This window comes from Pteropus vampyrus, unplaced genomic scaffold (assembly GCF_000151845.1).
Source record: "Pteropus vampyrus isolate Shadow unplaced genomic scaffold, Pvam_2.0 Scaffold498, whole genome shotgun sequence".
In the NCBI taxonomy this organism is placed as follows: Eukaryota; Metazoa; Chordata; class Mammalia; order Chiroptera; family Pteropodidae; genus Pteropus; species Pteropus vampyrus.
The window spans coordinates 446,691-467,757 of NW_011889279.1; the positions used below are offsets into that span (position 1 = coordinate 446,691).

Genomic DNA, 21,067 nt, shown 5'->3' on the forward strand with positions numbered 1-21,067 from the left:
CTATCAGGAATGCCTTGAAGACTGTTGTTTCGAGATTTAAATTTTTTAATATCCCCTGAAGTCTCCAACTAAGTCTAGTCCCTGAAAGGCTTTGTTATTGAGCACCACTAGCCAACATTAAAGTATTTATAATACTTTAAAATTTATAAGATGTTCTCGTATATTCTGTTTTATCTGATCATTACAACAACACTGTGAAGTAGAACTAGCACAGTTATCCCTGTTTCATAGCTGTGGAATATGAACAAAAGGATGTTATGTGATTTGTCCATAATCCCATAGCATGATCCCATAGAGAGTAAAGGGACTATTATGAATATTTGGATTCATAGTTTTTTAAAAGCCTGTTATAATCATTTTATTATGGTTTCAGAAGAAAGTAAAAGCACACGTATATGTTTAGTCCAATATTTTCAACCAGATATCACTTTCCTGTTATGATTGATTATGTACTTGAGTGTGTGTGTGTGTGTGTGTGTGTGTGTGTGTGTCTGTGTGCGCGCGTGCACACGCTAAGGAAATAGTAGGTGCTTGTCATAGATTAGATAGATGATAGATGATAGGTAATAAATAAATACTTTCTACAATACTATTCTTTGAATGCAAAGTAATATATATCATTATTGAAAATTTGGATGACAGAAAAGTACAAAGAAGAAAAAAAGATCACCTTTAATTTCTGTTGTACCTTTTCTTTTTTAAGTTTAAAACCAACTATGAGAAGAGAAGCTTTAAAGTCCCCATCCAGTCCAATGAAACACTGGTGGGTGCTGTGATAAACAATGTGTCAGAGGCCATGGAGACTCTTTCAAGGATCACAGAGGAGTTGGTCCCAGTTCCAGGGTCTGTGAATGGGGTCAATGCCCTGGGACTGGTCGTCTTCTCCATGTGCTTTGGTTTTGTGATCGGAAACATGAAGGAGCAGGGACAAGCCCTGAGAGAGTTCTTTGATTCTCTTAATGAAGCCATCATGAGATTGGTAGCAGTGATAATGTGGTATGTATTTCCGTTTGCTATATATATGTGTGGTTTTAAAAGTCTGAATTATGGTAATTTCTGATACTATATCTGATGTTTATTGCCTTCAACATGTGTCTGTACTTAAGAAAATGCCACCAGGCAGGATGGCCAATTGCAATTCTGCTAAGCACAAGAAAATCAATGACTTTCTGGGCTTCCAGAGGCCTTGACTCTATCTGCAAGCCTCTCAATAAGTTTGCTTCCTTGTTCTTGAAAGATGTCAACTCCTTTACCACCATTTTATATCTATTTAGTTATTCATTCAATGTATATTTATGGACTATCTACTATATACCAAGCATATATACTATAATTCCAGGCACCGCGAATATAGCAATGAAGAAAACATACAAGAATATCTTGGATCTTAACATTCTTTTTAGAAAGACAAAATAAACAAACAAATCAATCACACATATGCTTCAGTCACAGGTGCTGTGAAAAAAATAATAAAACAGCAGGTTTAATTTTATGTGATGTGATAAAAAGTGACTGGGGAAAAGGCATAAAATTTGCCTTGGAAAGGACTCTGAGGAGGTAACAATGTTTGCTAAGATCTGAATGGCCAGGCGCCAGCCATACACAGTACCAGGACAAGAGCATTTCCAGTAGCAGGAAAAGCAAATGTAGAAGCCCCTAGAGCACCAGAAAAACAGATCTCCCCTCCTCTGTTTCAGCCCTAAGGAAGAAATTAAATGGCGGATCTACTGCATGCCTGAAGGACTCATGGGAAGTATTATAGAATGCCAAGCCACAATTTATAACCAAACTTCTTCAAATAAAGTTAAGAGCAGGAGACAAAGGAAGACTAAATCCAAGGAGGAACATTGACCTTGGAAAGTAAATTCTCCCCAGCAGAGAGAGAACACTTTGATTGGTTTAGCATCATGTGGGTGTTGCTTACCCTTTATCTTTAATTTTTAATCCAGACTCCTACTTGGCACCTGAGGCAGGAAGGCATCCATTTCTAAGAAAAATACTCACCAACATGATTAAAAATATTCTTTGTCTTTATCGCCACAAAAGCCCAGAGAAATTCATTTTTCAGGAGTTCGTACAAGATGGATATGAACTTGGGCACAAAGATGGATCAGAATGTGGTCTCCACAGGGGCCCCCAAATGAAATCCTGGGGCCCTCCTTTGAAATCCTGGCAGGACTGAAAGTGGACATTCATCTTCATATTATTAAAATGCCTCCACCTTTCACCTCTTTTATGAAAGAAGCCCATTCAAGGCTGCTGAATGAACCTCGCATGTAGCTTTTCTAAGCTGTACATTTTGCCTGCACATTCAACACTGAGTTATTACATTTCTGAAAACAGGTACTCTTATAATTTCCTGGCCTGTGTTATTAAAAGACTTTTAAAAGAAACATTGTATTTTTCTGTTTGAAATAAGTTCTCTACAGTTCCCAGCAGACCTTTCTTTTTAAGGGGATTGGCCTCTCTGTTTTTAGTAATGTGAGTTTGGTTGTGGTTTACTGCACAGAGCAGACAGAAGAAGCTGAATGCCGGGCGGTAGGGCCTTGAAGCAACCAGGGTTGTTTCAATATGTGCAAGTCATTTTGTGTCTCAGTTGTTCATTCTTGCCAAGTCCACAGTAGAAAGACCACAAATGGCAATAGCACCCTGAAGGTGATAATTACTTACTTAGAACATCTATAACCTGATTGTGGTAGTACATACATGCATATTTTTGATTAATTTTAATAGCTTGAATTTAATTTATGGCTACCTTCTTTTTATGGCAAATGGTAATAGTTTTCCATTTGCACTGTAACATAAAATTTCCTCTTAGAGTAAATTTACTTAAGTGAAAGAGTTGATTTGAAGACTAATATTAAGTAATATTATAAGTAGTGTATAACTTAGGAAAAAATAATAAAAGCGATCCTTGAATGAAAGAGCTAACAACATCTAAAACACTGAAACGGCATTGTATGCGTCTTGCTTTAACTCAGTCTCTGTTGTGGAAAATGTTTCAGAAGTCTGGATATTGGATGGATGGATTCTGGAAGTTTAGAGAACTTAGCCAGGGAGCAGGAGACAGGAGGAGCAGGTCACATCTGAGGACCAGACACATGACCCAGATGTGAAAAGAGATAGTCATCCAGGAAAAAAGATGTGGTTAACAAAACCTCTGTACCTGTCTTTTTTCATAGGTTTAGGAAGGGAAAAAAAAAATGTAACCTAGAGAAATTCTGAGTGAGAGAAAAGCCTAATTCTGCAATATTTATACTTAAATTTATAATTTAAAAAAAAAAAAGGAAAATAAAGAAGTTCACAGTTTCTACAAGTCCTAATAGTATCCTGGGCAAAAAAATAAAAGTTTGGACGTTAACTCTCTCATACTTTTTTCTTATCACTTGGTAATTTCTGTGGAATAGTCTGTTGCAAATCAGACTTCCAAATGTGTGTGTGTTGCTTCTACCTAGGTACGCCCCTCTGGGCATCCTCTTCCTGATTGCAGGGAAAATTGTTGAGATGGAAGACATGGGAGTGATTGGGGGCCAGCTTGCCATGTACACTGTGACGGTTATCGTCGGCTTGCTCATTCACGCAGTCATCGTCCTGCCCCTCCTCTACTTCTTGGTGACGCGGAAAAACCCTTGGGTTTTTATCGGAGGGTTACTACAAGCACTCGTCACAGCTCTAGGAACTTCCTCCAGGTACGTATAGATAAGTGGCTGATTCCTATCAGAAATTGTATCTCAAACTTTACTTTGGACCAGAACCCCCAGGTTCAGGGTAGAGAGGGGACTTAAACTTCCAGGCAAATGAATTGGCTTTTTCACTTCTGAGGCTAACCAGACTCATATGGGATTCAAGGAATGGCTGGCTCTAAACCCTTTTGGGAGACGCAATGGAAACCAACTAGCCTTTCCTGCCCACCATCATCTCCCTCTTCCAGTTGACATGTGCCTGAGGGAGAGGTGGCAGAGTGACTTGGCACATGCTGTTGTGATGGGGAAATAATGGCAAATGATGCCCCACAGAGGAACCCAGAAGCAGGAGAGCTGCCCAATGACCCAGTGGAGAGACCCACACTGTTCCTAACCCTGCTCCCCTATTTATATAAGTGCTGACTTAGTTCCCTTTAACTTAGGACATGGGAGAGGAAGGAACTCTCTGTCCGAAATACCAAACACATGAGGTACAGTCTGAACTATCAGGACTGTCAGCTGACATGCCCTGTTTTACTGTTCTCAGTTCTGCCACCCTGCCCATCACTTTCAAGTGCCTGGAAGAGAACAATGGCGTGGACAAACGTGTCACCAGATTCGTGCTCCCTGTAGGGGCCACAATTAACATGGATGGGACCGCCCTCTACGAGGCTTTGGCTGCCATTTTTATTGCTCAAGTTAACAACTTTGAACTGAACTTTGGACAGATTATTACAATCAGGTACAGGGAAAGTTCTACATAACGTTTTCTTAAGAATGACTTTAAGTGATAAGATGGTGATTGGGGATTCAGTGAGGAAACTGGTTGGGAAGGGGATCACACATAAATAGGAGGCTGAGGTTTGTAGGAGTAGTTTCGATATTTAGGCATTTTTGATATTTCAGTATTTTTATTCTTTTTTTGTTAAATTACAGATGTGCACATTTATTAATGATGAGATTCTAATAATATAGAAATGTGTAAAGTAAAAAAATGAAACTGTCTTTCCCCATTTTTCTGTAGGTGACCACTGTTAATATTTAGTGTACAAAGACCTTTTCTTGTGCATAGACATACACATTCTTTTTTTTGTAATTAATGGAACTATACCATATGTACTGCTTGCCACTTGATTGATTTATTTATTAATATATCACCTATAAATATATCTAGCTTTTTCTTTTTAAATAAATACATAGAAATATGTTATATATAGGAATAGAAAAATACGTCTATCTACCGAATACATGATATGGAAATTTTTCTTTTTAGAAAAGGTTAGATTATACTTCAGTTTTAAAAGGCATTAAAATATGTCTTATACTGACAGTATTAGAAAATAAAAACATAACTTGAAAAATTAAACAGGTTAATTTTTAGGCAGTATAAAATAGATGATAGACCACACTGACATAGATTGAGAATTTTATTTTTATGGACTCTATTTTTAACCATTATATTTGAAGTGTCTAGTGAAAGGTAATTTTTCCTCCCATACCTGCCTCCGATTTCTTAGTTTCCTTTAAAGGCAACCACTGTTGCTTGCTAGTTTCTTTAATATTCTTCTGGAAATAGTCTACACATACCCATGTGCATATGCGAATAAAATCTTCTCTTTTTGCTTACCAAAAGTCAGTATGCACAACAGACCGATAAGTATAATGGAGACTTAAACTTCACAATCCAGATCAGACTCTGCTCGTCATCGTGTGTCTGTGTGTGTGTTACGTGTTAATTATTATTAGCAATTTATTTTGGAGATCAAATAAGTCATATATTTTTGCTTTTTCACAACTTTCTATCATAAAAGTATTTGTCTCACATATAGGAAAGTTGAAAGAATATTACAACAAACGTTTTCTACCTAGATCCAACAATTGTTAATATTTTGCCGCTTTTCTTTCCCCCCGCCCCTTCTTGGCATTTCGCTTGTGCACAGTTCAGCATGCAACTCCTAAGAATAAAGACAGTTTTCTACATAACCACAATAATAAGAATCTTTAAAATACTTCCAGAATATCCAGTCTCCATTCAAATTTCCCCAGTTGTCTCCAAAATGTCTTTTAGAACTTTTTACCCTAGACCAAATCATATTCAGATTTATGGCTCAAATTTGATTTTTATGTCACTTTAATCTTTTTTAATCTCCATCAGTTTCCACACATTTTTTGTATATATACACACATATACATACATATATTTAGAAGTAAGTTATGTTAGACTGTATATATGTGTTATTGGAAAATGATAATAGTTGTAGGGCGCATTGGTGCATTGTAGGGTGCATTGTAGGTACACTGGAGCCGGGAGATCAATATCTTAGCTCACTGTAACCTATTCTTGGGCATATATTAGCATACTGGTTGAAAACCCTTGAGTCTCAAAAAAGGTTCAGCTGCATGTGACAGAATTCAAAATAACAAAACAGTGACTTCAGCAAGATAGAACTGCATTTCTCTCACGAGGAGCAACTCTGCTCCACAAAGCCATCAAAGCTCGTAGGTATCCTACGGTGTAAGAGACCAAGGCTTGAGGATCCAGCATCCCTGGGGTGTTACCCTCATCCAGATGGTTCAGGACGGCTCATCACCACCTCCAAATTTTTGCCAATGAAAAGAGGTGGAGTCACACAGCCCTCAAGCTGCTTGATCACTTTTTATCCATGGGTCATTGGCCGGAACTTTGTCTAAAGGAGTTCCAAGAGAGGCTAGGAAATGTCTTCATTCTGGGCACCTGTATACCAGCTAAAAATTCTAATACCATGGGAGGTGAACAACATGGGAGAACCATAAACAGTCTCTTCCACAGACTTGTTATTTTATTAATACCACTTTATATCTAGGTAATACTTTACTACTTATAAAACATTTTCACCTCACATTAGCCTATCAAATAGATATTTAACAAACTGAGTCCCAAATAGGTTATGTGCCTTACAAACCAGGACCACACTGCCTCCATTAAAAATATTTATAGTGCTACAGAACTTTGTTCCTAATCATTTTTCTTTTTCGTCGATAAATTTGACTTTTTTCTGGCCTCATTAAACCATACAAGTTCAATATCTTTACAGCCTTCTACTTGGACAGAGGAATTATTAAAAACAAATCGTTATTGAACTATATACAGTATTTTAGACCTTATAAAATACTTTTAGGTACATGAAAAGTATATAGCCACCAGTTTCTTCATTTAGAAATGGCTATAATAATACGACCAACTTCTTAAAGGTTGTCGTGAGGAGCAAATGAGATAAGCCATACTTAGCATATCAGATGGCACATAATAAGCACATGATAAATATTAGTTATATGATTTTTTGTTCAATGAGTTTTTTATAAGCTCATTTACATTTTTCTAAAGCACATTCTCTTCTGTTAACTTGGCAAGTCAGACATTGTGCTACGTGTGTTTGCAAGGCATACTTTCTATTTGGGGAGATTTGTACAAATGTTTTCTGTTTGGGAACTTCTTTTAACAGCATCACAGCCACGGCTGCCAGTATCGGGGCAGCTGGGATTCCTCAGGCAGGCCTGGTCACCATGGTGATTGTGCTGACATCTGTGGGCCTACCCACTGACGACATCACGCTCATCATTGCAGTGGACTGGTTCTTGTAAGTATGCTTGGACTTTGTTCAGGTTCACCGTCATAGGGTGCCCCTCTGTCATCCTAGGGCACCAGGCAGCCTGGCGTGCCTGCCAAAAGGGCTCCACAAAGAGGGGCAGCTTGGCCAGAAATTAAATTGTCTTCATTGCCTGATCCCTGCCCTTATCTGGAGACCAAGCCCCAGACGCCATGTGCATTCACTCCCTTATCAGCCCATGGGGCACATCTGGCTGCTACACCTCTCACTCCATAAAGCCATTCAGGGATTGGGAAACCCACTGTTTAGAAAGCCAGCATAAATCAGCAAGGCCGTTTCTGAATTGCACAACATCCGCACGGTGGCTGGAACAGAACTGCAGGCCTCGCGCACTGGCTCAGGCCCTTCTTCCTTGTGCTTCCCATTCCAATGGCATAACGCAGCACAGATGTTCCCTCTGAGCCCAGCGGGGAGCGGGGCAGCCGTGTCATTAAGTGGAATCGCGTTTTAGCTCTGGGGAAAGTTGCATGAAAAGTACCCTCCACACCCTCAGACACTCACCCCGGGGGGCCCATCCCTTCGCCCTTTTCCTCTCACCCTCGCCGTTGACATTCTCCGCCTCTTTTCTCTCATAAGTTCTCCGCCTCTTTTCTCTCATAAGTTCTCTTTTACTTACAAAAAATTTCTCCCCAGGATTCTCAAAGTGAATGCCTGGAAGGACACAGTAGGTCCTGGAGTCAGCATATGTTGACTTCACTAGATCTGAGCCCGGCAATATGCTCACAGCAAGACAAGGGCAGGAGAGGGTGATCGGCTGAGATCCTGAGTTCCGCCGTCACGTGGATCTGTGTTTGCATCAGGCCCTGCGTGACCCTGGGCAGGTTACTTGGCCACCCTTGTTTTCTCCTCTGTGAAACAGGGACAATAATGTCATCTACCTCCCGGTGGTGCTGTGAGGATGAAGTGCAATGATTCATGGGAAGCGTTCAGCCCACTGTCTGGCCCACAGTCAGCGCTCAAAAATTATGAGGTCTTTTATAATATAAAGCTGTGGGGCTCAACGTGTTTAGTCTCAGGACCCTTTTACAGTTAAAAATTATCGAGGACCCAAAAAGCTTTTGTCTATACGGGTTATATCTATCAATATTTATCATAGTATAAAAACTTAAAAATTTGTAAGTGTTAAATTCATTTAAAGGTGACAATAATAAATTCATTACATTTTAATATAAATAACACTTTCCTAAAAAAAAAAAAAAATCACTTTCCAAACCAAAAATTTAGGGAAAAGAATGATACCATTTTACATTTTTGCACATCTTCATTTCTGGCTGAATACAAGACAGCTGGAGTCTCCTAATTGCTTTTGTATTCAATCCACTGTGGCATCTTTTGCGTTGTACTGTAGTCTTTGCAAAACTCCGCTAGACATTGATGGAAAATGAGAGTGAAAAGGGCAAATAACATCTTAGCATTATTTTGAAAATAGCTTCGACCTTAGGGACTTTGAGGGGTCTCTGGACCATATTTTGAGAACTGCTGGTATAAAGGAAGGTGAGTTGTGGGAAAGAGAATCAAAATGAAACTTTATATAAAAGGAGAAAAGGAAGGGTCATTCCCCACTGTTGATCCTCTAACTAGTAACTGAAAGGTAATCACCTACGTGTCCTTATAACTTTTAATAACTATTATAAATATGATGTGTCTATTATGTAATGAGATAGCTGGGGGATACAGCAAGCTCAATTTTAAGGGATGCTGCCGAACTTAGCCGGTGGTTCAAAATATGAGCTAAAGACACCGATGTCCACAGGAGCCTCATCTTTCCTTCTTCCTACCTTTCCTCAGGGACCGCCTCCGCACCACCACCAATGTGCTAGGAGACTCCCTGGGGGCCGGCATTGTTGAGCACCTGTCACGACATGAACTGAAAAACCAAGATGTCGAAATGGGTAACTCAGTGATTGAAGAGAATGAAATGAAGAAACCCTATCAGCTGATTCCCCAGGAAAGCGAAACGGAGAAACCCACCGACAGTGAAACCAAGATGTAGACCAGCACAAAGAAATGCCTTCTTGAGCATCAGGTGTTTTGAACACGGTCACAAAATGTTTCCATCTCGTTACAACCCATTCTCTCCAGTGAACCCCTCACCTCCCTCTCCTTCCCTACTCTGATAGGATTGGGAAGTACTCATCCAAAAACAAGGGAGGATTTTGCAGTGGCCAAAATATATAGTTTTCATCCCACATTTGAAAGTTTTAAATCATTTCATCTTAGTGTTCGGTGATATGGTACTGAGATCAAGTCTTGGTCAGATCTTACAAGTGTATGTGGCACACAATCCTGTAAATGTGATTTTTATAAGTTAAAGAGTCAGACAAATAGTAGGCTAAAATATGGTTTTAAATCAACTTTCAAAATTTAAAAATCCTTCAGAACACAACTCAGTTTAAGTATCAAAACAACTTGATACACTATAATCGGTTATCACTTGGACAGTAGAAGGATTTTTTCCCCTTTCTCTCTGATTTGTATCCTTATTTTATTAGTAGCAGGGCAAAGTGAACACACACCTAGCACAGCTGTGAGGAGGTGCATAAAGTGGAATTCCCATGTGGCCGTGGACAAGTCACATCTTATGTCTAGGCATCAGTGTTCTTATCCGTAAAATGAGTGAGTTCCCTAGATGCCTTTGTGGTCTGTTCTAGCCCAGATATCCTGTGGCATCATGAAAGAGCCTGCCCTCCATTTCCCTGCAGAACATCCTGTAGCAAGTCTCATCCCATGGAGCATGGGACTTTCAGAAAGCACATTTATTGGGAATGAACGTTTCTATGTAGGACCAAGATGGCAGTGTGGTTTACCAGGTCCTGTGTCCAAAATGTCAGTTATGCAAGTCACCAGGCCCGAGGCCATTCCAGGAGTGGAATTATTCATGATCACTTTGCTCAGTTCTTCCCAACGGTGAGAGTATTCCCTTCTTTTCTACTCTTCCCAAACTGAAGGGGCTGCTCTGGGAAGGATGTCTCCCACCACTCCTCAAGTGACAGTAGACTTTTAGAAATTAAAATATAAGACTAGCAACTAGCAAGGGTGCACATGGCCTTACTGTGGAACACTAAAGAGCCAGCTAGGGAAGAATGGAGCATGGTTGACATTATAAAGAAAAGATTTTAAAACACCAAGATTATAGGTCATCTTTAAGAAAGAACTTTTTTTAAAAAAAGTTCTTTTTTTTCTAAAACCAGAAACACTGTTTCTCTTCAGTTCAAAATCATTTCCCAAGGAAGTCTGCATATCAAAGTATAAGGTTACTTCTTAAGTATTTTAAACAAGACAAACAAATGAGATCTCTTTCTAGAAGTCTGTGAGCTGTGTGGGTGGTCTCTTACTTGAAAAGGTTTTTGACTATAATCAAAAATTCTTAGAATGAGGGAAACAAGATATTTCTTTGTGTGGGAATTCCACTTACCAAATCATTCGAAACCTTCAGCTGGAGTGAGGTTTGGCTTGGTTTTGTTTGTGCCCTTGAGAGAAATGGGTAGAATCAGTATGAAGATACTGCCAATGTGGTTCCAAAAACAAAAAAAAAAAAAAAACAGCAGAGGCATTAGGTTCAGAAAGAGAATCTCCCAGGTTTAGAGGAGATTAACTTTTTTACCCTCTAAGGAACATCCAGTCAAAGACACAGAGAGGGAGCTGTCGGACAATACCAGCTGTGTTTGAGTTTCTTACTGTAAATGGTGAAGAATGAACTTAATTATGCTAACAGACTGAAAATCTAGACATACATCCTCTGATATACAATTAGAGGTATTTTTATATAGATCCCAAGCATTATATGTGTACAAAAGTTAACGTTAGGCTGTGGTGGAGTAATCATTTAATGTCAAGGCTCTATTTCGGAAATACACTACAAAGTTAATGTACATGGATGTTATCTTACGACTCCAGTAGAGCAAAAATTAATCATGTCAAATTAATTCTGTTACACGAGTGTGATCTTTTTTCATACTAACCATTTCTTATGGAAAGCAGGTCCTCTAGGATGGTCCTCTCGCCAGCCCATCACAGGCTCTACATATACATGTACCCAGTATGGACTGAGAAGTATTACTTTGTAGATGTATTTTCAATAAAGAAAACTTAGTTTTACATTACATCTTTGCATGTTGTTGTTGTTCTCCCTGAAGGAAAATACATTTTCCATTCATGGAAGTATTACAATGCGCTCAGGACAATGCTGGGGAAGGATACCATGCAGAATTTTTTAGATTTTACTAAGCATAATCTTGCAAAGACCAGTGGAGGGGGAGGGGCGAGTCAGCCACAGGAAAATAAATAAGGACAAATGCTCCCTTGCTCAACTCCTAGAACCGGACTGGAGAGCGGAAATGAGGGAAGCACTTTCCTCTAACAACATGCACTTACTTGTCCACATCAGATTCAAATTTCTCAGATAAATTGAATCATTTCCATGTTGGCATTAGAAAAGTATAAGCCACCATTGGTTCTTCCAAAAAGTGATTTCTTGTCTGACCTTCCAACTAGGTAGATTTATCTGTGTGACTACTACTGCCTTTTGTGAAGAGCGCTAGATAAGATCTCAAAGGTTGTTCCAGAAACAGCCACGGTGCTGGCAAACTGTTCTAGTCACGAAGAATGACTTGTGGGTGACTACTTCTTTTCATCATGCTTTTTAATAAATAATTATTAAATTCCAATACCATGGAACACCAGATTGGAGTTGTGTCTGGAGACTCTTTAATCTGATCCTCTACCTGCAGGTGACAGCCACTTATGGGAAAGGCTCTTAAGCGGGGCCCACAAACCCCAGATCATCCATGTGAAGGCGTCAGTGGGTTCACATGGCTCTTGAAATTATGGGAAAAGTTTTGTGCGTTTGCCTTTTTCCGGGTTAAAAGCCTTTCATTTCCATCTATTTCTCTAAAGAATCTTTTGGCCCAAAAAAATTCCAAATCGCTGTGGGATCAATCCATTCTAACTTTTTCCAAGGCATCTGTGATGTTTGAATTGCTGATTGGAGAAAGGGAAGGAAACCACTTACACTTGGAGAGAACCAAACCAGCTCAGGCCACCCTGGGCGGAAGGATCCACCTGCACACCTGTGGGACTTTCTGGACAGAGGCAGTCGGAGAAGTAGTGCCACGAAGGATAAATCCACGGCTAAGAAGTGCTTCTTCCTGTGCACCTGTATCCTTCCTTTCCACAGCCTAAACTAGGTTTGGCCCCTTCCACGGTGCTTGAGGAGCGGGTCATCAGCCTGTGGAAGAGCTTCGGAGACATTATTAGGTTAAGGGAGTTGGCAGGTCTGCCAGTGTGTGGCTTAGATGATGGGGAGGGAAGCAAGCAAAGATCTGCACAAGAGGCAGTCACAAATCCGTTCACAAATGGAACTATGTAACTTCTTCAACATTTTTTTTAAATGTTGCTGATAAGTAAATACATTTCTAACAAATTTGAGAAATTGGGAGTCTATGTGCTCCCCTGCCCGTGTTTACCCCTTCAGCACCACTGTCCCACCCCAGGCAAGATCCCCTTTCCTCGGCTGGAAAGTCTCACTTTCCGGGAAAATATTTTTTTTCTAAGCCTTTATTCATCTACGCCACGTTGAAAACATTTTGGTGCTGTTAATTGCGTGGGCCTGAAGGGAGCTCGGAGAAAGAAGGGCTCCCTTCCCGCTGAATGGGAGCAGACTGAGGAGGATGCTGTGGGCGACCGACCGGCGCACAGGCCCTGTTCCAGGCGGCCCGCTGGGCACTTGACCCAAGGCTGCTGTCAGTCATCTGGCCTCCGGGGCAGTGCGCTGCCCGTTCTCCCACCCGGGTGGTCCCAGAACTGGGGCAACAATGACCAGCTCTGTGTGGCCTGTTCCGGGGTCCAGACCACTTGGGAGGTGTCACCCCGAAGGCAGGCTCGGAATAAATAAGCCATCAGAAAGAGAGCAAGGAAGAAAGAGCGAAGGAAACTGATGAGCAACGTTCTAACAGGGAAAGTGGAAGAAGAGAACTCTCTGGGATAAACGAGGCCGAGGCCGGGTCTGGGGCCTCAGGAGGGAGTGGGGGTGGGGGGGTGCGGGATGGCGGGGGTGAGAGGCGGGGTATACCTGCAAAAGCGACCAGGGGGAGCTCGGAGCTCTGCATGAAGAGGGATTCGCTTTAAAACCATATGGAGTTCTAAGGTCTACACTGCAAAGGGAGGATCAATACGCGAAAGCCATCAAGGGGTTTAAAATTCTTCACTGTCCTCATTTTTCTTTTCCTTCTGCTCACTTTGCTTCTCCAATAGTCTCTGCCAGGAGCCCTTTCCTTTCTGGGTACTCGTTTTGTCTCCCTTGTGCTCTGCCTCCCCCCCTCTCACCAATTTTTTTGCCAATCCGTCCCGGATAAATCACTCCCCATTTCATCGCTAATGTTTCCCAGACACAGGCAGGTACTAAGAAAGCAGCATGCTAACATTTTCAGCTGACCTTCCCTCATGGTGCCCACAAAACTACTGTCTCAACCTTTACTTTGGACAGTCACATTTTACTGATTTACAAATAGAAGGCACTCTGTAAAATCTGAATTTCAGATAAGTAACAAATGCTTTAGTATAAGCATTAAATAAAAAATAATGTTTTCGTGTGACCATGTCCCAAAATATTACATGGAGCAACTTGCATTTTTATTTGTTTATCTGGCAACCCTACGTAAAGTGAAATGAAGATTCAAGACGATTTATGTTTGCCTCAATTAAGCGGACATTATAGGTGAGTTTGTGGGGTCATTAAAAATAATCATTCTAATTTTTAATTTCTTTCTGCAGGCTAAAAACAAGCTTTAAAAGGCCATCCAGATCCGGGACATTTCCTATTATTTATTTGTTCTGGAGAATTTATCACTCATTATGTGCTTATAAATCTGTGGCTACACTTAGAAAGCCTGATCAATCACCTTTAAGACTTCACAGAACAGTCTTAAATAAATTGAACACTGTTTCAGTTATCCATGCTTGAAATATTTTAAGTCTCACATCTGTTTTCTTTTCTTCTCTTTTCTTTTTTCTCTTCTCCTTCTCTCCTTTCTCCTGCCCCCGCCTCCTTCAAACATAAAATATTTGCTGTAATCTATTACAGAGCTGAAAAATTTAGCATTCACATATTGTTTTCCAATGATGAACACGTTTTTTTCATTTGGGGTGCTCCTTTTAGAAAATCACCCATATTTTTTTTTTCACAGTGTGCTGTTCAAAGACCATTGTTTTCCAGTCACTGTAAAGTTGGGAATGAGGCATTTTTCAAAGTCTCTTTAGGAAACTCCAGCCTCCACGGATGGGCATTATTCCCACGAGTCCCTTCTTTAAGCCAAGGTTATGAAAAGCAGGACCCAACTGGTACTGCAGAAGGAGAATAAAATATGACCCTTAAAATCATAAACTCTTTTTAAATAATCATATACGTGCAGCCATGTTAAAGAGATCAGTGAGTCTCAAAGAAGACAATGTCAGATGACAACTTTTGGATTTCTTTTCCAACTCTTTAGGTTCAGGGGATCACACAACATCCTGAAGGCAGCCAACGAGGAGCTTGCAGACACAGCAGGAGAAAATAAAGACTATCCAGGGGTCAAGTCAACCCCAAAAGGAACTGATGAGGGGTCTGCCCTGGGGAGAACTTAGCACTCAAAGATTCTGTCAGCAATACAATTCTGAAAACTGTCACCAAATGCCACTGTCTTGGCCCTCCAGTGCCTCTGAGAGTTATCATTTCATTTAAGCTGCTGATGAGTTGTTAGCCAAAAAAGTAGAAACCTCGGGAAACTCTGCACGTTTGTTAGAAAACTTACATAGCTAAACTAAAAATAGCTTCCTGCTGCCTCAAACGTAAAGGCCTTCCGCTTCTGAGTGCTGGATGAATCCAAACTTGTACACAGTGCTGGGCTGAATCTGTGCCTGTCACAGCTGACTTCTTGAGCAGTTTCATCAGGGTCCTTGGACCATCTTGATTAACATGATCTTTCAACAGCGTGTTAATGGTAGTTTTAACGGGGCTTCTCCCCTTGGCAGGTAGAGTGGAAAGTAGAGCTGGATGAGGAGATGTGAGTTCTAGTCTCTGACTTGCTTTTAATCAACAGTGGTACCGTGACCCAGTCATTCAGACTCCCTGGGCCTCCTCATCTGTGCGTGTGGGGCTGGATGAGACCCACAGTCCCCAAACCAGTTTTCATATCAGATTCCCATATATTGGAGGAGGTGTTAAAGTAGGATTCCGTGGTCAAATAAGCGTGGCACGTGATAGATTCAGTTCCAACTTCCTCATCATAAATGAGTATAATCATACCTTCTCAAGAGAGTGTAGTGAGAATTAAATAAATGATAATATAAAATTCTCAGCAAAGTTTCTATCACTTAGGAAGATTCTTAAGATGTTTAGAGCACAATGGGCTCAGTGCAGGAGGAAGGGGCGTGGAGGTGACATTGGAGGAGGGGAGAGAGGTTCCTGCTCCTTCTGGGCCTGCTGTGAGCAGGACGGAACTCTCCGAGGAGAACACAGACCCACGTCTTCTGGGAGGGAGGCTCTGCAGAAGCCTGTCACCCCTGGAAACCGGCATCATGAGAAACTGCCAGGCCTCTTCCCAGAGGGGCCTGGGCCTCTGCGCCCGGGGCGGACCAGCAGTCCCTGCCAGTCTCCTTAGAGGCCTTTGTCAGGCCAGCTCTCCCAGCAGCTTCACACTGCATGGAGGTTTTGTGAAGGGCACAATTCGACACTCTGAGGAGACCACCCAGCTTCCTCCAAGTCTCCCAGAGAACAAAACTGCCCCTCTGTGTGCCAACGACCCCCTCTGCCCGGCCGCCTCCCTGCCAAGGGGAAGTGGAGAGGCGGTCAGGCCCCGCTCTGTGGGAACCCAGGGGACGGTGTGCTAATGAGCTGTCCCCAGCTCCAGGCCAAACGCGCTGTCCCTGGGATGCTGCTGCCACCCTGTGGCAAAGGTCTTTCTCTAGGCTTTTAAGGGTCATGCCAGACCAGACTTCACGGAAACAGAGAGCATTTACTAGAAGCTCATTACTATGGACCCGAGCAAAGGCTGTAGAGACAGATGATAGTTCAGAAGTCTGAAGAAACAAGGAACTTGAAGCATTCTGTGTCTACAGCAGCGGTTCTCAAAGTACCTTAGAAATGCAAATTCTCAGATCCCACACTGAAACTGCCAAATCAGAAATTCAGAGGCCAGAGCCCAGTGCTCTGTTTTAACAAGCCCTCCAGGCCATTCTGATGCCCACTAAAGTTTGAGAACTACTGATCTAGAGTGTTCTTATAGACCAGGTGAGGACTCTTGATTTTATGGGAGGTGTAATGGGATGACACTGACAGTTTAAAAGGCAGAAGATCCTTTATTTCAGACTTCTCTGTTTCTTCTCCAAGCTGACAATCCCAGTCTTTGCTCACCTAAATTATCTCCTTTGGATGACTTTCTATTTAACTCTGGGTGACCTTCTGTTTAAATGCTCAGCATCTTTCGATGCAGTCCCCTAGACTTTCTCCTCCCTGCCCTCTTCTCCACATTCTTAATCCAGCCCTTGCTCCCACCAAAGCAGAGTCCCTGTCAGACCCACTGGCTCTCAACCTGACATCCACACGGCACAGGAAATGAGATTGTGGTCTCAGATACACAAATCACACAGTCTGTTGACGCAGGGCAGCCTAGCACAGTAGGGGAGAAGGGTCAGAGTTCCCTGTCCATGGTGCTCCCTCTTCTCCTCAACTTACGTAACACCTACCCTCTCTGCCAAAAAAACTCCTCTCCTGGCCTCCCTTCTTCTAGCCACTCTACGGAAAGGATGCATTTCTGTCACCCACTCTCTTCCTACCTGAGTATCCCAATGAGAACTCTATGGTCTGGTTTATCAGGCCTGGGTCTTGATTACCTAAGGAAGGAAATGAGGGAATTTAGAAAATCTTTCTTCACGATGCCTGCTCTCAAGTCTATTGCCTTGAAATAAGATCCTATTTTGAGAATCAGAATGTGAATACTATTGATCTCTTTCTTCTGTAATTATCCTCATTTCTTGAGGCAGATGAGTGCCCTTGTCTGGCTTGATAGGAAATATTCAAAAAAGAAAAAATATCATGTCAATTTTTCCCACCAAAGTACTCTAATATTTTTTATTATTATTATTATTGAAAAATGAGGCTTCAAAGTGAGAGAGCAATTTCACTGGGCTACTTTTTCATTCGATGGATTTTCCCTGTGTCTTTTCGTAGACTAAATTTTTACTTCTGCTTCAGAAGTCCTTCTTTCTCTTTTTGAGATTTATTTATTTATGAAATTCGAACTACTTTGGGCTTTTATGTCTGGCCTAGGGTTTTTCCCTCCTCAATGTCCTCTATTTTCCCTCCCATGAGGTTGTGACTTGCCCCAGGACATGCTGCCAGGTCACCCTGGACCTCTTGGTTGCAGTTAGAGGCCCCATGAGAGAAAAGACCGTGGACTCACTATGGAGAAAATGCCGAGGCTTCTAGAGCTCAGACCCTGTAAAGGAATCCACTTCTGCTTCCAGCCCCTGAATCAAGTCTGGCCATTTGTTTTGGGTAAGAGCCTTCTTTAAGTGGAAAAAAGGCTCGAAGTAAAAATAATGAAAACATTTTTCAAATCTTCCCCCTAAAAGATCAAGGAAAACCTTGACGTAGGAAAGAGGCCACCATTTACTATTTGTTCCCTGCCCAAATGGGAATCAGAGACCAAGGTGGCAATAATATCTCTCGAAGTAGCCGATCGAAGCAAAATGGCAAAAGTCCATCACCCATGTATGTCAAACTCTCAGACTCCAAGCAGATGCTTCCCCATTCCCGCCTTGTCCCAGCTATGCGCTTATGAGACAGTGAGTCACCCCAGAGGGAGCACGTGCTTTGAAGCGAGGCGCTCCTAATTCAAACCAAACCCCTTCACTTACACACCGTGTGTCCTAAATCAGTGAGTTCACTTCTCTAAACCCAACATTTCCTCCTCTGGACCAGTATCATTGGGTTCATGGAGTTTTCTGGGGATTGAATTAGATAATACCTAGCACACACATGTGCTCGATACCGTGCAGCTATTGTCGGGGCTGAAATACAGCTGAAAATCAGTATGCCGGTAGTTATCACTGTGACACCTTTGACTGGTTAGCATCTGTGGTTCAGCAATTGTAAAGTATTTTTACTATCACCTTTGACTATTGCTAGTATGGATGTTATTATTACTTTGGGGTTTTTGTCGTTGTTGCTGTTTTGTTTGTTTGTTTGTTTTAACGCCTGCAGCACCTGGTCTTCCAAGGTGGTCTCCCGTCCACGAATTAACCAGGCCGTACCCTGCTTAGCTTCTAAGATTAAATGAGAGCGGGCGCATTCAGGGTGGCATGGCCGTAGGCATGTTATTATTACTTTTGTTTTCATACTGTGGGCCCAGTGGCTTTATCTGGAAAGAGAGAAATCTTGCCACAGGATGGCAGCAAACAATCGCCAAAGTCCTTCCCAGCTCTAAACTTTCATGAATCCATGAAAATGATCTATAGTTGGAATCAAGTCAGGCCAAAAAAGAGTGAGCTGCAAAACCAGCCAGTTGTGAGAGCCAGGAGGAGCATCTTTCCCTGCTCCTTCCCATCCAGGCAGGAATCTGTGAGTGCCCTTTTGAGAGTCTAGAGCTATTCCCGAGGCTCACAGGATTTCTGCATCTCCTTGCCTTCCATCTCTTTAATTCTCTGTTCTCCCTTGATTGCATACAACCACTCTCTCTTTCTCTCTCATATTCTCTCTCTCTCCTAGCCCTCAGATGGAGGACTCAGACAGCCTACTGGTTTTCCATTTCTCTTCCCACTAAGGCATCCTCTCTCCGATCACCACTCCCCTGGCTCTGTGCTCTGAAGCAATGCCCACACCGCCAAGCCCAGGATCTTGAAACTCTCAATTCCAACAGAGCAGTTCAGGCTCCTACTTGTCTGTAGGGAATTGGACTGCTGAGTCCTAGGCCTGATAACCAACCAATCATCAACATGTGTTTACTGAGTGAGGCAAATATGCCTAATTCTGAGTTAGACATTGGGCAGGGCCACGAAGAAGCAAGGTTCCAGGATTGCTGTGGCTTTGTGCCCCAGCTCTGGCCGAAGAGGGGTGAGTTTGAATCTTGCCCCTGCTGTTTGCTAACCGTGTGAACTTGGAGAAGTTTTATATCCTCTCTGAGCCTCGGTCACCTCATCTGTAAGACAGAGATATAAAAACATCTATCTTGCTATGGTAGCTAGCTGTGAGGGCAGGTGCTCATGCATACATAGAACAGATAATCACAAAACAACAGGCATTTATCTTAAAACAAGTTCAAGGAATTTACAATCTAATGAAGAGGAGAGATATAAGTACATCAGAAGAAAACAATACCGATGGTGGTATGGATTCTTATGCCAGGATTTCAGAAGAGCTGAAGTTCTAGGTCATCTGTCTCTTCCTCAGGTAACATATGAGGTAACATATAAAGTAACATAACTCTCTCAGGCTGAAAAAACCTATATAAGCAGCTCCGTTACAAAATAAATCACAGTACTCTGATGATCAGTATTTATTACCTTGAACATTAAAAAGTCGATTTACCCAGCTCCTCCCTCAGCACCTCACAGGACTTCTTGGCTAGAATTCTCCAGATAGCATGTATGTCCTAAGCTCATTCATAATTGTGCATGAATTTGGCAATATTTTGAGCACTTACTGTGTAACAGCTAAGCACAGGTCCTAGCAAGGGAAATCATTAAATGAGTAATAGTATTCATGTGATAAGTACGAGGAGAGGGATAGACAAGGGAATTCCCGAGAAAGCATCACTGTAAACTGGACAGACCTCTCAGAGGCATTATCCCAGCACTCTACCTCCCAGTGTGGTTATGCCTGAACTACACACGCGGGCTCGCTCTCTCCCCAAGGATTTCCAGTCACAGGTTTTCGTATTAATCCCCCTTCCACATCAGGGTGCACTCACTTAGTTAAATTGTAAAGTTCTCTAACCGCACATAATATAAAGCCTTTCAAGTACAGATGAGGAAGACATATATTGAAAACTTGTTGTGGGTACAACAGTCCTGTGAGGAGGCACTATTATATCCATTTTATACACGAGAAAGTGGAGCTTCAGAGAATAAATAACTTAAGGCAAAGTTGCAATATGAGTTCAGTTTCATATCTAAAGCAGGGGTCTTCTCCCCTTAAAATAACCCTGGAAATCAACTCTGATCAAGCCCTGCAAACCCAGGACTTCTTCTAAAACATATTATATGATAATCTCCTGGGCCATTGTTTTCCAAACTGTGGGTCATCAATTGGGTGGGTCCCAATTAGCATTTTTTTTAATGAAAGAATAGAATAGAATAAAATAGAATAGGTCAGAGTGCCTCACATGTTGTATTGTTTCAGGAAATTTTTAGTTTAATTGTATATGTGTGTGTTTTCATTGTGTATGTATAGGTTTGCATTGCGAGTAAATTACATTTCGTGATTAAAAAGTTTAAAGCTACAGCTCCAAGCCTTTGCTGATCAATAACCAATAATCAATCAATAACTTTCTCACTTCGTGAATGTAAGAGTTTGAGTACCTTTAGGTTTCCACAACTGACCACCCTCAAGGAACTTTCATCTTCCAAATACAAATCGTTCCTTAAGAATGATATTTGGGCTTTTATCAAAGAAAGAGCCAAGTGTTCTCCCACCACATATTTTCCAAATTCGGATCTGGACTCCACGAACACATGTTCCTCTGACCCAGCCACCCAAAA

The 21,067-nt window shown here is 41.7% G+C and overlaps 1 protein-coding gene across 2 annotated transcripts in view; it reads left to right on the forward strand.

The window, feature by feature from the left end:
• Positions 1-11,433, forward strand: part of SLC1A3 (solute carrier family 1 member 3) — an 81,052-nt gene extending 69,619 nt beyond the window's left edge. Inside the window, exons 6-10 of one of the 2 annotated variants that reach the window (XM_011382969.2) lie at positions 704-996; positions 3,456-3,689; positions 4,231-4,425; positions 7,166-7,300; positions 9,119-11,433. In XM_011382969.2, coding sequence (XP_011381271.1) covers positions 704-996; positions 3,456-3,689; positions 4,231-4,425; positions 7,166-7,300; positions 9,119-9,323 — 1,062 coding nt within the window. In that variant the 3' untranslated portion in view covers positions 9,324-11,433. The remainder of the gene's footprint in view (positions 1-703; positions 997-3,455; positions 3,690-4,230; positions 4,426-7,165; positions 7,301-9,118) is intronic. The other variant, XM_023524832.1, reaches the window with a different exon arrangement.
• The last annotated feature ends 9,634 nt before the right edge of the window (positions 11,434-21,067 follow it).